At 37.1% G+C, this 16362-nt stretch overlaps 2 protein-coding genes across 3 annotated transcripts in view; both read left to right on the top strand.

Annotated features, from left to right (window-relative positions):
• gna12a (guanine nucleotide binding protein (G protein) alpha 12a) overlaps positions 1-7064 on the top strand; it is a 33312-nt gene extending 26248 nt beyond the window's left edge. Inside the window, exons 3-5 of one of the 2 annotated variants that reach the window (XR_001608858.1) lie at positions 3703-3753; positions 4510-5314; positions 5351-7064. Coding sequence is in view for 1 of the 2 variants with exons in the window: in XM_016267339.1 (XP_016122825.1) it covers positions 3703-3753; positions 4510-5079 (621 nt within the window). In the remaining variant the exon portion in view is untranslated. Of the gene's footprint in view, positions 1-3702; positions 3754-4509 lie in introns of both variants that reach the window. The other variant, XM_016267339.1, reaches the window with a different exon arrangement.
• A 3623-nt stretch (positions 7065-10687) lies between these two features.
• Positions 10688-16362, top strand: part of LOC107581760 (eukaryotic translation initiation factor 3 subunit B-like) — an 18523-nt gene continuing 12848 nt past the window's right edge. Inside the window, exons 1-6 of the mRNA XM_016267410.1 lie at positions 10688-10938; positions 11319-11511; positions 12961-13080; positions 13380-13437; positions 13537-13665; positions 13754-13954. Coding sequence (XP_016122896.1) covers positions 10839-10938; positions 11319-11511; positions 12961-13080; positions 13380-13437; positions 13537-13665; positions 13754-13954 — 801 coding nt within the window. The 5' untranslated portion in view covers positions 10688-10838. The remainder of the gene's footprint in view (positions 10939-11318; positions 11512-12960; positions 13081-13379; positions 13438-13536; positions 13666-13753; positions 13955-16362) is intronic.

The following is a 16362-nucleotide window of genomic DNA, read 5'->3' as shown; positions in this document are numbered from 1 at the left end:
GTGAAAAGAAGTATTTTTGGGTGAACTATTCCTTTCAGCTAGCCGAAAGATGTTTCTTGGAAAAAAGTAGGAACATAGAGCTGTATTTCTTACTTTTCTAGATCGGCACAACACATTTCCTACAGAGAGAGAAAAGAAAACATTCAATGATATGTCTGTTCTCAGTCACCGTGGAACAGTTATCCTCCAACAAAGCACAGCTGCTGGATCTGGCAGTTAAACATCACTTAAGTAAGATCTCCACTCAGTGCCGAGGAAGGTTTTACTGTCAGATATAACAAAGTGTGCGGTGAAAAGAATCCCTGATGGACCCGCTGAAACTTTAGAAAAGCATTCATCCCTTCCACTCAGCTTTGTTCATACGAGCTCTTTCCCAAGACGACACCGATGCTGTTTGATCGAAACAGAGAATGCTGCAAGATTTATGCTGTGTGCTTCTCAAGATCTTTTTTTAACCTAAAAATGTTTTCCTTCGAGGCATTTCCCTAAGTTTCTAAGGGATTAGGGTCTATATTTGAGTCAAGGGTCATGAGGGATGCCTTTAATTGAATCTAATTTCTGGAGCTCTGCTGTTTATTTGAAGGGGACTGAGATTGAGATCACTGCTGGGAAGGGAAGGGGTTAAGGCCTCTGTACATGGCCGTGCTCAATCATGTTTCCCCTTACTCACTGCACAAATACCCATGGGCACACTTTCTTACATTGTGCTAAAGTTGTGGCTTTGGCCTGCAAGGCCTCAGAGTAGATCTTTCCCACACTCTCAGCAGGCCGTCATGTGCATGTTGAGCTCAGATGGAGGGAGGAGGGAGACCTCCAGCTTTATTAGCCAATGACCTGCAGCATATAGCTACTTTTGCGCAGAGCATGGACTAATCAGAGAGCCAAGATAAGGGTCAGTTGACAATACTGTGCTTTAGCTCTGTTCTACTGCAGCTTCTGACTATACTGCATAGGGATGTATTTATTATGCCAATATTTCTATACATTTATATATAATGGTACTTTCAATGTTTTTGCCCATAACATTACATCACCCATAATGTGAAATGAAAAAATATAAAGGATCACTTGGTTCAGGATTACTAGCTTTGAATTTAGTTCTTTTACTGAATTTAGTTTAGTTAGTTTCCACTCTGATTCTTTTAATTCCAGTGTAGTTTTAGTTGTAACTATTTACTGTATTTAGTTTTCACTGACACTTTATTTAGTGTTTATTTTAGTTGTAGTATTTTTGGGCAACTAATGTGTATCAATGTAAACTGTCACTGAAATATAACAGTATAAAATCTAGGTGAATTTTGTGATTAATGAAGGTTGTAAAGGTTTAAAATGCTGTAATATACTGTGTATCTAAAATTAAATGAATTCTGTGTCCTTTCTATTTTAGTTAGTTTTGAAATCATGGAAATATATTTCAGTTATTTTAATAATGTCTATTTCAGTTAACAAAAAATATTATTTTTATTTTTTTATTTTTATTTTTTTTACTTTTGTGCTTTATGCATTTTTTCTTTCAATTTGATCATATAAATAAAAAACAAATACATTACATAGCAATTTAATATTTCCCCCCAAAAAAAGATATTTAATGATATTGCAAATTATATTTGCATTTTTATGTTCCCCTATAAAATATGTATCATATATGGGCAATATGTAAAATATAATGTTTGTTCACTACTCACTGCTGTGTGTGTGTACTTGGATGGGTTAAATGCAGAGCACAAATTCCAAGTATGGGACACCATACTTGGCCACACGTCATGTCATGTCCTTTCCTTTCGTTCCTTTCCTTAACCAAATGTTGGTCCAAGGGAGCAATACTTGAGAATGATTCCCCACACAGCATTTTATGAAGTAACAGGAGATTATGAGCATTATGTATAGCGTTAACTGGAGTTCTGCTGACGGGCACTATGTGGTATGAGTGTCCCGCATAGTTCTCAGACATTTAGACTTTCCATTCCTGAATTAGAACAGCTTTTGGGATCATGTTGCCCTATTTGTTTTAATAAAAATGTTAAAAGAGAGTTTTGCAAATAAATCACTATGTGAGAATAAGAACTGAGAATGTGTTTTCTATAGACTTTAATTGTCTTGCCTGAGTAGAAGAGCTACACAAGTTTGGGGTCTGTAATATGTTTAAATGAGACGTCTCATCAGTCAGCTTTTTTTATATGGATTGGGCTTCGACCTCTGACCTGAATCTCCTGTAGTTATAGGAGTGAAAGTCTGAGTTCAACACATAGTGCCTGCAGGCATTCATGTGCCTGTCATTTATAATGTTTGGATATTATAGGATCCCTTTATTAGAGCCATCATTCTGTAATGTAAACAGACTGTGCTAATGTGCACAGGGGCAGTCGTGACCTAATGGATAGAGAGTCGGACTTGTAACCCAAAGGTCGCGGGTTCGAGTCTCAGGTCTGGCAGGGATTGTAGGTGGGGGGAGTGAATGTACAGTGCTCTCTTCCACCCTCAATACCCCGACTGAAGTGAGACCATTGAGCAAGGCACTGAAAACCCAACTGCTCGCTGGGCGCTGCAACATTGGCTGCCCACCCCGGGTGGGTGTTCAAGGTGTGTGTGTGCATGTTTGTTCACTACTCACTGCTGTGTGTGTGTACTTGGATGGGTTAAATGCAGAGCACAAATTCCAAGTATGGGACACCATACTTGGCCACACGTCATGTCATGTCCTTTCCTTTCGTTCCTTTCCTTAACCAAATGTTGGTCCAAGGGAGCAATACTTGAGAATGATTCCCCACACAGCATTTTATGAAGTAACAGGAGATTATGAGCATTATGTATAGCGTTAACTGGAGTTCTGCTGACGGGCACTATGTGGTATGAGTGTCCCGCATAGTTCTCAGACATTTAGACTTTCCATTCCTGAATTAGAACAGCTTTTGGGATCATGTTGCCCTATTTGTTTTAATAAAAATGTTAAAAGAGAGTTTTGCAAATAAATCACTATGTGAGAATAAGAACTGAGAATGTGTTTTCTATAGACTTTAATTGTCTTGCCTGAGTAGAAGAGCTACACAAGTTTGGGGTCTGTAATATGTTTAAATGATGTCTCTTATGCTCACCAAGGCTGTATTTATTTGATCAAAAATACAGTAAAACAGTGATATTGTGCAACATTAACACAATATAACGATATAACAGTTTTCTATGTTAATATACTTTAAAGTGTAATTTATTCCTGTGATGACAAAGCTGAATTTTCAGCATCATTACTCCAGTCTTCAGTGTCACATGATCCTTCAGAAATCATTCTGATATGCTGATTTGCAACTCGAGAAACATTTGTATATTTTATTTATTTTTTTATTTTATTAATATTACATTTAATATTTCTGTGTAAATAGTGATACTTTTTGTCAGGATTTTGGATGAATTGAAAGTTCAAAAGAACAGCATTTATTTGAAATAGAAATCTTGTGTAACAGTACGAATGTCTTTACTGTCACTGTTGATCAATTTAATGCATCCTTGCTGAATAAAAGTCCTAATTTCTTTCCAAAAATGTATATTATGGACTCCAGACTTCACCCCAGAAATACATGTAATTATCATACTTAGTTTGTTTAGTTTGTTCTGCTTCATTTAAATTAAATCATAAATGTGAATAAGCTGAAATGTCCGTTATTGCACACAGAGTAAAACCCTGTCTTTTTTTGTGGCCTTTTTTTACAGAGTGAATCAGTGAAATATTTCCTGGACAACTTGGATTGGATTGGACAACTGGTGAGTCATGATAACAAAACATTATTTAGTGGTGCCAGATCTTCATGGTATATGATCATTCACTGTTCTAATAATGATACATCAATTAAATAAACAAAAATAGTCATCTGGAAAGATAGTTAGAAAGATAGATAGTTAGTTAGTCAGAACAGTGTTTTTTTATAAAGTGTTTCCCAGCAGAGGAGGTGGCACTGAAGACTGGAGACACTGAAAATGAAAGAAAAATGGTCTCTTTGAGACTGATATTGGCCAAGGTTGCCAAGAACACATACTGTGTCTCATATGAGTGATAAAAAAGGCCTGGAAGTGTTTTGTGTGAGCATGGAAACCAAGGCCAATGACAAAACAAATACATGTTAGTTTGGGTGGGATGTGGGCCCTATGAAAGCTGCTTTGAAGATCATTTTGTCTGCCCTTGTGGCAATTTTCATTAAGAGGTTGTATGTACAAAATATTGCCTATAGGAACTTCTCTTATTTTACTTTTGACCACATAGATTTCAAAAATATCCGAATGTTTAAGTGTAGTATGTATGTTTTAGGTTGCACAAATGGAAAAAGACCCTAGTAGAACGTGAACCATAAAAAAATACTCTAAAAGACCTGTGCAAATAATAAGATTGTTCATAAAAAATATTTCAGATAAATTTAGCAGAACTGCTAAAAATCTGTATGATTTGTGCTGAAAACAATCCTATCTAAAGATAAACCGAATGTATTTGCTACTCACTCAGTTTTACTCAATCTTTTCTTACAGAATTATGTACCGAGCCGACAGGACATCCTATTGGCCAGGAAGGCCACCAAGGGGATTGTGGAGCATGATTTTGTCATTAAGAAGATCCCTTTTAAGATGGTAGATGTGGGGGGCCAGCGCTCTCAGAGACAGAAATGGTTTCAGTGCTTTGACGGCATCACCTCCATCCTCTTCATGGTGTCCTCCAGCGAGTATGACCAGGTGCTGATGGAAGACCGCCGCACCAACCGTCTGGTGGAGTCCATGAACATCTTTGAGACCATAGTCAACAACAAGCTCTTTTCCAATGTGTCCATAATCCTCTTCCTCAACAAGATGGACCTTCTGGTGGAGAAGGTACGCAAAGTCAACATTAGCAAACACTTTTCCGACTTCCGAGGAGACCCTCACCGACTGGAGGACGTTCAGGCCTATCTTGTGCAATGCTTCAACCGCAAACGTCGCAACCGCAGCAAGCCACTTTTCCACCACTTCACCACTGCCATTGACACTGAGAACATTCGCTTTGTCTTTCATGCCGTCAAAGACACAATTCTTCAGGAGAACCTTAAAGACATAATGTTGCAGTGACTTTTACAGTCATTTTTGATCAGTTTTGCCGTTGTTTGAGTCTGTTTCCCATCCTATTGCAGGAAAAAATGCCTTCTGGATTTCATTTGAACCCATTTTGCCTTGACAACTGTGCAGGAGAAACATCATGTGTTAGTTAATCATGTACTCCAATATCCAGTCCTTTATACTTGAGACATGGCGTATAAAAATGACATGAATCTCTCTTTGTCCTCACTCGTTTTAATGTGTTCCTGTGAAACAGGAAGTTTGAAGACACCTGGGATGGTAGAAAAGCCAAGAACATTTGAGGGTATTACAGTTTGTCACTGCAAAGAAAATGAAGCAGACTGATCATTAATCATTATAGAGAATTTTCACCTCTTTCCTCAAGGATAATCTCAATGCACAATAACGTTACACTGGCTCATCTCCCAAATAACATCTTAAATATCAATAGCAAACCTGCACTGAACATCCTGCTTGAACAAGTAGTTAATTTCATGTCACTTGACAGGTTTATTTTTATTTAATCTAACATTTAAATCACATTTTGCTTTATCTATACTTGTGAGTTTATAGATGGCATGCAAAATTCTCATTAACAACTAAGCAGGGTTTTTGTACATAGAGTGAATAACAGCTTTTGTACATGTTAACTGTCTCTTCTGCTTTTATGTGTCTCTTCGAGTTAAGCTACAAGCTTTGAAGTATAGAGTAAGGTCAAATCACTGGTTATGCCTAACACCACTAACTTAAATAATGCATTAATGGTATTCTTTAAATGTCATTATTGCACAGCATATGTACTTTATGAGTATTCATATGATGTTAATCCTCTCGAAATGTATGTAACCTGTGTAGTTTATGATTTTATAAGGAGATTTCAGAGGGAGTCAACCCGATGGTTGTTCGGGGACTGAGTTTTATTCTCTGGATCTTGATGAATGTCAGCTGTGAACAGCTGTGGGCTTTTGGTTTTAGCTGGAGTTGCGATCCCGGACGAGCCCCCAATTTGTTGCACCCATGTTGTGTTTTATTCTTTTGAACTACTTCATGAACGGGGTGTGAAGTGACTTCCTGGGGATGTCTGCCAATGCTAAGAAGTATTTGTTGTGGGAGGTGGCATAGTTTGATCAATTTTCCAGAGATCTGGTTTTGTCATCAGAAGTAGTCGCTGACTCACAGTCTCCTCGGAGGACCAGCGGTTTCGATTTCAGTGCAGGTGTCCACTTGTCAGAATTTTGTTTTTGCCATTGTTTTGTGTTAAGGGAAAGCTTGAGATAAGCTATCAAATAGTTTTCAAGTTTTAACAAAAGCATCAAGCCATTTTCTTGCATTTTTTCTTGTTTGTGGACTACAGTGGAAACTGTGACTCATTTCTTGCAAAACAGCATTGACAATGTCTCTCTGTGCCCTAAAGGTATTTAAATGATGTCCTTCCTCATAATCACTGCAGTGCCATGTTGGCTTACTGAAAGTTGGCAGGAAGGGATTTGATTTGAGATATTGGACACACCCTAAACCTTTGTCCCTGACAGCTCTTCCCAGTGGGAGCAAAACACATGCATTTACTGGAAGATCTCTGGCTCCTCTTGTGCACATAAAGAAGCCGATTGGATTCTTTAATTCAAGGCTGTGTTTGTCCTTGTTTCCTCTTTTAAGACCATAAATCCATTGGGAGAGTTTGAAAGTTAAATAGCGGAAAAGAAACACAGACACAGTATGAAGGCTATTAAAACCTGCAATCAAGATAAGCATATGGCGCGTAATTAATTTGATATAAATTATATTTGGTGAATAATAATCAAAGAAACTATTTCCAGTTGTGATTTCAATCTACTGAAGGTGATTTAACTACAGTATTTACGTTACATTTGCTGCTCTGGTGTTTTGTCCCTTTTAGGATCTCATGAGTGTCCCTGTTAACAGGATGTCTACTTCAACACTCTTTCAGTGTTTTACTGTACTTTTTTCAACTTTCAGATTTTGCTTCCCTAAAGTTGTATGTATCCAGAGATTGTAAAAAGTGTGAAATTCCAGATTTTAACTTCATTATGTGTGCTTTGTATATAAGACCTGTATAAATACAATAAAATGTTGAGTTATACTTTTGGCCTTGTTCCTATACAACTGCATATTGCAACTGAATATGCACTTTAAAAATATGCTGTTTAATTTACTGTAAAAAATAATACAGGCTGCTGTGGTTGCCAGATATTAACAGTAAAAAAAAAATTATGGGATGGCATATAGTGCCTGTATATAAAAGATATATTAATATACCATTCAAAATCTGCTTTTAACATCACCATGATAATGCAGACTGTACAATAGAAATCCACAAGATGAATCATGGCCTTGTTCCTATACAACTGCATATTGCAACTGAATATGCACTTTAAAAATATGCTGTTTAATTTACTGTAAAAAATAATACAGGCTGCTGTGGTTGCCAGATATTAACAGTAAAAAAAAAAAATTATGGGATGGCATATAGTGCCTGTATATAAAAGATATATTAATATACCATTCAAAATCTGCTTTTAACATCACCATGATAATGCAGACTGTACAATAGAAATCCACAAGATGAATCCGAGTTAATTGTAAGTGACCAATACTCATATATATGGATGACGCACAGGATTGTTGATACAAAGACCAACACAGCTGATGTGAAAAATAATACAATAAACATTTACTAAATAACAGAAAAATGTAACACAGATGTACATTACTGATAACAAAAACAGGAAGATGAATGTCATTTTACGACAACCCCAAAATTATTGATCAAACAAAACAAAATCAAAACGTTTTAAAATGAATCATAGGCAATGTGACAGATGAATTTACCTCAGTTTGACTGGACAATCAGCCTTTGACATATATGACCAGAGCTGCATTTCATTATTTACATTTTATCTGTGGTGAGATAGGATATGACTAATTTTTGGGTCACATCCCAACTACGCCAATAGCCTTTGTATATTAGAGAATAGATTATCTGACATTAATGTTGTTTCTGTATCTTATTACTATTAGCTTTCTGGTGTCTTATTTGTGTGTAAAGTTTAAATCTGCTGTTTTCCCATATATGAAAAACCGAACTGTCTCCACACTGTGCATTTCCTACACATGGCTTTGGGAGCAAGTTCAAACTAAGACAAATAAACAGAGGTTATGCAAGAGTTAAGTGGCAGAGGAAGTGTTACCCCCAACTGGGGCCTGTGCTCAGTAAGTACAATTTTAACTTCAAGCGTAGATGCATCTTTTTCAAAACGCCACCCATCTTTGTAGCCAGCTATTTTAGGCTTTATTGTCATATAAGAGTTGCTGAGAACGGTTTCTTTCCTGTGAGGGAGCTCATGTTTGACTATGAACAAAGAGGTCCTATTATGGTAAGACACATCTAAACAAATATTCCCCATGTAACCCTTGACAAATCCTCGGCTCAAGGAAGAAGATAATGTCTAAGCACACAAAGTGCCTTTTCTGGGCCGACCATGGCTTATTTGCGTGAGGTAAAACTCATGACTTGTGTTATACTTACATTTTTTCCCTCCAGGCTGCCTTTCATTGCACTTCAAAATTGAATGCTGATATTTAGTAATAAATAAGGGCAGCAGTCATTGCCAGACTGTTTAACAATGTTTCAGTATGCCCTTTACTTTAATCTGCCTGCTAGGCCTGTGATGGGCTTTCAAATACACATCCAACAGTGATTTTTCCAGTATTAAGGAGTGAAAGAAAATGTCAGCTCTGACATTAGCTGGAAAAGATGTGCCTACGGGAACTTTACTGTTAGTAATCTAATCGCAGCCGCAAAAACATAGCTAGAAGGACACCAATCATTGTGCAGATGGCCAGAGTTTGTCCAGACAGAACAAATCACCTGACTCTTGCATGACTGGGAAATCTCTCACTAACAGAAGACAAACTAATATGAACTTCAAACTCCTTGCAACAAGAGCGCCCCCTACTGGTTACTTGTAAAGAAGCGTTTGTCTACTTAAAAGACAACGTTTTGAAAATCTCCTTTAGAACATGGAATTAAACATTGCTAGAGGAAAAAGAAACAAAAAAGAAACAAATAATAAAAAAATACGATTCTTATATTTGATTCATTTTCATTTTTGATCTATAAAGATTATAAAGAAAATGATGTCCAATATCAAGTTCATTGCTTTTGCTTGCAGAAGAATAATTGGCCATTCATTGGGTTTATTTATTTATATGAAATTAATACTTTCATTCAGCAGGGATGCATTCAATTGATTATTATTAAGGCCTTTTGAGGAGGTTATACAAGTGTAACTTTACATAGCCTATACATATTTGGAACAGCAGTTCGTTTCACACAGACGTGAATATATAATTCATTAGATGTTGAACTGTGGTTTAGGTCCGCAGTTCATTTACTGGATGAAAAGAGTACAATCATTTCCGTTATACACCACTGTGCTTATTCAATGCAAAACAGTCTCCTATTGTGTTTAATAGTTTCCTTGTGTTTCTGTAGGACTGCCACAGGTCATTGTCAATCAGTGTAATCAGCTGGAAAACATCCAAACAAAATAGCTTCTTATAGGTTTTAGTAATGAACTAAATCATTTACTAGACATAAACTGTGTATTGCAGTCATGCCCTGAGGATGTATTTGAAAAATTACTCTCTTGTAATGTTCCCAGCCGCCCCGAAGATTAAAGGGTCTCATTTCCAGATCATTACCAGGCTTCACCCTTCCGGTGAATTTGAATGTTATGTCACTGGAAAAAACTCACAACGTGTACCACACATCTGTATATTACACTCATTTACCATCAAAGATCAGCGGGTATAGGTACAATTGTACAGTTATCCAAAATGGGGTACAATGGTATAAAAGGAGAAGACTGGGGTACACAAACAAGCCTCTGAGATTTTGCTAAATTAATTAAATTCATCCCACTCTAAAATAACATTCAAACCAAGTTGATGTATTTGTCACAGGCAAAAATGTGACCCTGGACCACAACATCAGTCATAAGCAGAGGCGGACAAAGTACTCAACTCCATTACTTGAGTGAAAGTACAGATACTGCTGGTCAAATATTACTTCATTACAAGTAAAAGTTGGAAAGACAGATTTTTACTTGAGTAAAAGTACAGAAGTACTTGCTTTTAAAAGTACTTAAGTACCAAAGCTAAATGTCCTTTTTTTGTGTCAATGCTCTGTTTTATTATTGTTGTATGTAATACTTGCAATACCTCTGAAGCAACTTACAATACATTACACCTACTGAATATCTATCTATCTATCTATCTATCTATCTATCTATCTATCTATCTATCTATCGCTTTTGCATACTAAAGGCCTAGTAGTCAATAATAACGCATATTCGGACTGGAGGAACTTGTCAGATGAACAGGAAGTACAGGGAGATAAGCAAAGGGAAAGACCATGTTGATGATAAAAGGGGTCAATCATTCCATATTTTACAGTAAAATGACACATTCAGCGCATTCGGACCACATGAATACCATTATAAATAGATATGCTGTTATTTTAAATTAACCCCCCATCTTGCGCTTAAGTCTGTGTTGTACATGAATACTAAAACGCTCTGTAAGAGCCCTCACCCGCTCTCCGCACACATGGTACGGTCCTTCTCTCGCTCGCAGTGGTTGGCGCCGGCTGCTTTGCACATGGCCGAGTGAGTAAAATCTCTGGATTAATGCTGTGAAGTTCACCACCGCCTTTTCACAAGCCCAGACTGACAGGAATCGATCTCTAAATGCGAGATACGGAGAACATGGAGGCAGAGATGGAGTATGAGGACGGAGAAGAGCCTTCGTTCAGTGATCCGGAGGATTTCGTGGATGACAGTGATGAGGGTAACGTTAACGTTAAGAGAGGCCTGCGCTTTAGCCCGCCTGCTAACGGGGCGCGAGCCACACACTTGACCCTAAAGCTCAACATGTCAGCCCGAGACTAACACCAACACCCTTCGGGTTCATTGTTTAGTAACATATGATAGCGCTTAACTGCTTTGTTTTAGATTAAACGCAGTTTATTCCAGTTAACGCTTCCGTTTTTCAGTTGAGCATGCGCGCTAGCGGGACAAAAGCAGCTTTAGGGAAATAGTCGCGCGCGTCACAGCAGCGGCTTTGCTCTTGAATTATACAAAGTTAAGTGCGGCGCTGTAACATCTGGATAACCATGGCATGTTTAAGATGCTGATGTGGCTTCTGTTGGGTGTTTTCCTCGTACGCAGAGCTGCTGGGGGATGTTCTCCGGGATAAACCTCAGGAGGCAGACGGCATCGACTCGGTCGTTGTGGTGGATAATGTCCCTCAGGTTGGGCCAGAACGTCTGGAGAAACTCAAGAACGTCATCCAGAAGATCTTCTCAAAGTTTGGCAAAATCACCAATGAATTCTATCCAGACGCAGATGGAAAGACCAAGGGGTAATTTTTGGTTGGCTTGCTATGGGAAGTAGGGATGCACCATCGTTGACAATTTGCCAATCATTTTTTTTTATGACTGATACGTGACCCTGGACCACAAAACCAGTCATAAGGGTCAATTTTTCGAAATTTGAGGTTTATCCATCACCTGAAAGCTGAATACATAAGCTTTCCATTGATGTATGGATTGTTAGGATAGGACAATATTTGGCCGAGATACAACTATTTGAAAATCAGGAATCTAAGGGTACAAAAAAAAAAAAAAAATCTAAATAATAAGAAAATCGCCTTTAAAGTTGCCCAAATGAAGTTCTTGGCAATGCATATTACTAATCAAAAATTAAGTTTTGATATATTTATGGTAGGAAATTTACAAAATATCTTCATGGAACATGATCTTTACTAAATATCCTAATGATTTTATGATATCCTTTTTTTTAGCATAAAAGGAAAATCAATCATTTTGACCCATACAATGTATTTTTGTAGATGCTGATGTGGCTTCTGTTGGGTGTTTTCCTCGTACGCAGAGCTGCTGGGGGATGTTCTCCGGGATAAACCTCAGGAGGCAGACGGCATCGACTCGGTCGTTGTGGTGGATAATGTCCCTCAGGTTGGGCCAGAACGTCTGGAGAAACTCAAGAACGTCATCCAGAAGATCTTCTCAAAGTTTGGCAAAATCACCAATGAATTCTATCCAGACGCAGATGGAAAGACCAAGGGGTAATTTTTGGTTGGCTTGCTATGGGAAGTAGGGATGCACCATCGTTGACAATTTGCCAATCATTTTTTTTTATGACTGATACGTGACCCTGGACCACAAAACCAGTCATAAGGGTCAATTTTTCGAAATTTGAGGTTTATCCATCACCTGAAAGCTGAATACATAAGCTTTCCATTGATGTATGGATTGTTAGGATAGGACAATATTTGGCCGAGATACAACTATTTGAAAATCAGGAATCTAAGGGTGCAAAAAAAAAAAAAAAAATCTAAATAATAAGAAAATCGCCTTTAAAGTTGCCCAAATGAAGTTCTTGGCAATGCATATTACTAATCAAAAATTAAGTTTTGATATATTTATGGTAGGAAATTTACAAAATATCTTCATGGAACATGATCTTTACTTAATATCCTAATGATTTTATGATATCCTTTTTTTAGCATAAAAGGAAAATCAATCATTTTGACCCATACAATGTATTTTTGTGTGACTATTGCTACAAATATATCTGTGCGACTTCGACTGGTTTTGTGCTCCAGGGTCACATACTTTACATTGTTTAGCCTACCATTAAAAATGTGTTGAATATTAGAAATTGATGCTTGGATAATAGTGCTTTTGTAACCTATTATATATGTTAATACTGATTAATATGATCCCTGAAATGGAAAAACATGATAGCATTCTGCTATTCTTTGAGTTATCAATGTGCTTCATTTTCCCAGGTACATTTTCCTGGAGTATTCTGCACCAAGTCATGCTCATGAAGCTGTGAAGAACGCTGATGGCTACAAGCTGGACAAGCAGCATACTTTCCGTGTCAACCTGTTCACAGACTTTGACAAGTATGTTGTCCTTAACTGTGCTGTAATTGTGACAGCATTTGCGAATGATTGATTAGATCTAAAATAGTGGTCGGCCGATATGCATTTGTTGATTGCTGCTGCTGATGCCAATATTTTAGAAAGCACGGATGCTGATATAGATGATATCATACTATTGAACTGCAATTCAATTTATTTTATGTTGTGATGTTGTGATGCTTATTGGCCAAAAATTTAGCCGGTGCGATAATTAACAAAATGCTAAATATCGACTGATGTATTATTCTTTGGCTCTAATAAAACATTTCTCATCTCTGTAGGTACATGTCAATCTGTGATGAGTGGGAAGCTCCTGAGAAGCAGCCCTTTAAAGATTTCGTGAGTAGTTTGTTCTGATTGTGTGTAATCCAACCTTGCAATACTGTAACATACTTTTCAATTTGTTTATTCATTTGACATTTGGTCTTTTGGTTTCAGGGGAATCTGCGTCACTGGCTGGAGGATCCTGACTGTCGTGATCAGTACAGCGTAATCTATGACTCTGGTGAAAGAACAGGCATATTTGCTAATGATGTCAAGGAGCCTATTGAAATAGAGGAGAGAGCGGTGAGTTCATCTGTTCATCTTTAGAATATAATAACCATGTGGCCATGCATACTGTATTCAGTATCTTTTTGTTACGTTTTGCTTGTAGCGCTGGACCGAAACATATGTTCGCTGGTCTCCAAAAGGCACCTATCTGGCCACATTCCATCAGAGAGGCATCGCTCTCTGGGGCGGTGAGAAGTTCAAGCAGATCCAGAGGTTCAGTCATCAGGGGGTTCAGCTCATTGATTTCTCACCCTGTGAGAGGTATGTCATGGACTGTAGAAATGGGTTCATAGTTGTATTTGACTGACATGTATTTTTCCCCCATTTTTTTTTTGGTTTATTTCTAAACACACACACACACACACTAGGGCGGCACGATTATGACAAAAATCATAATTGTCGATTATTCCCTTGAAATTGTAATTGCGATTATTAATTTCGATTATCACAATTTACATTGACTGATGTTTATACCATTGTTTGATGCAACTGCATGCCGTATTTTTATATGAAAATAAACAAGCTGAAAACACTCTAACTGAAAAACCTTTCTATAGTATTAAGCCTCAAATGTCAAATTATATAGTAAGTTTTATTTATAGAGCACATTTAAAAATCAGCGTTACACTGACCAAAGTGCTGAACAAAACCAATAATAAAATACAGTAAATTCAAAAATAAAGTAAAATTTAAAAAACAATAATAAACTATTTTTAATATTGGCAATAACAACAGTTTCTCATTCAATAGGGCAGTGTTTCCCAACCTTTTTTTAGTCGCTGCACCCTTTGGAAATTTTAACAAACTTGTGGCACCCTACAAAATAAATTGTCACAATATTTGAATTTCTAACTTCGATATGATAATTTGAAAAGTATAGATATTCGGTACAATAGGGAAGAACTGCAGAATATAATGTCATACAGATTTTTAATATTAAAACATTTTGTCCATCAATGGTGGCAATCAGTAGGATAATTTCTTACGAAGAGACCATTTTATAGGACAGATTTGAATGTAGGCTTTTATACATATGTAAACATTATTTAATTACCATTATAACTAGCTATCTCACAAATTTTTGCTCACTCAGTGTTTTTTTAATTTTACAGTGGGGTAATTTTGGTGCAGTAGCATGAGATAGCTTGATTTCAAACTTTGAATTGAATAAAAAATTACAAGTAAGCAGTCAGTAATAAAATAAGAACAAATAAAAAAAATTAATAATGATAGCACAAATTAAAAAATAACGACAGGCCTTCAAATTAAATAAATTGCTTTTTAGTTTTTCAGGTAGGTCTAACAGTAGGGTTAAGATATTTAACATATTTTTTTTTACCAATTATCCAAATAATGTTTAGTCCTAGAAAGCTGTTATTATCAGAACACATGAGCATAACGGTTAGCAGATCAATGAATGAGAGGGCAGCCTTACCAGAGTTGCCATATACCACACCAACACAGTAGGGCTATTGCAGACAGAAACAATACTGTACTACATCGATGTTTTCTGCCGGCTCAATTTTTGAGTGGACTTTGCTGTTCCGATTCGCATGAACGGTATACGAGTGGAGCGACTGAGCGGAGCGCACATGCATAGAGCGGATAATACGCAGAGCGTCACACCACGTGAAAGTGAATCTTGAGCGGTGAACTAATTTTCGGCAGCTGAAATTTTGGTGCATCTCTAATTATTGGCAACATCAGAAATGGATATTATATAATAGATGCTTTTTTGAACATTTTAGTAATTTAAAAATATTAAAAAAATATTTTTTACACTGCACCCCTGCTCTCGACAGACGGCACCCCGGTTGGGAAACACTGCAATAGGGTATATGTCGAACATCACCTGTCCAAACCCGGAAAACAGGTCTCATCGCTTCCGCTTGTCGGAGAACGTGTTAACAGCCGTATTAAATAATAGCGATATCTATGGACTTTTAAGATAATCAGTTAAACTAGCTAGCTGTTTTTATTGTTGACGTTTTACATTTTTACATCTAAATGTGAAAAGAATTAAAAAAAAAAAAAACTTTTAGATATCAGTCCGCATATGTGATGGACATTGGTTATGATCATCATTGGTATCTACTTTGAAGGCATCTTGAGTAAAACTGCTTCATATTTAACCAAGCATATGCAAAACGCTTGAACCGGAAGCGACAAGACCCGGTTAACTGAATACGGAAGTCTGTTGCTTATAACCCCTATTAATAGCCCGGAAAGGCGATAGAGTAAAAATGTGTCTTAAGTCTGGACTTGAAAATAGAAACAGAAGAAGCACTCCTAATGTCAGGTGGCAACTGATTCTACAAACGTGGAGCAGCAACTGCAAAGGCTCTGTCTCCTTTTAATTTAAGTCGTGACCGAGGGACATGTAATAGAGCTTTATTAGCGGATCTGAGAGACTTCGGCATTGAATGCAAATAAATAAGATCAGAAATATAAGATGGGGCTTGTCCATTAAGAGCTTTGAAAACAATAAGTAAAATCTTAAAGCCAATGAAGGGACACTAAAACTGAAGAAATATGTTCGCGATTTTTGGTGCCGGTTAACAATCTAGCTGCTGCGTTCTGAACCATCTGCAGCTGGGCCAATGGAGATTGTGGAAGACCAACATATAATGAATTACAATAATCCAGGCATGATGTGATAAAAGCATGAATGACTTTTTCCAGATCTTGAAAGGAAAGTGTTGATTTAAGCTT

This window comes from Sinocyclocheilus grahami, unplaced genomic scaffold, assembly GCF_001515645.1.
Source record: "Sinocyclocheilus grahami isolate Dianchi unplaced genomic scaffold, SAMN03320097.WGS_v1.1 scaffold37.1, whole genome shotgun sequence".
Classification (NCBI taxonomy): domain Eukaryota; kingdom Metazoa; phylum Chordata; class Actinopteri; order Cypriniformes; family Cyprinidae; genus Sinocyclocheilus; species Sinocyclocheilus grahami.
The sequence above is the reverse complement of the archived record's forward strand: the minus strand, read 5'-3'. Positions and strand labels throughout refer to the sequence as shown.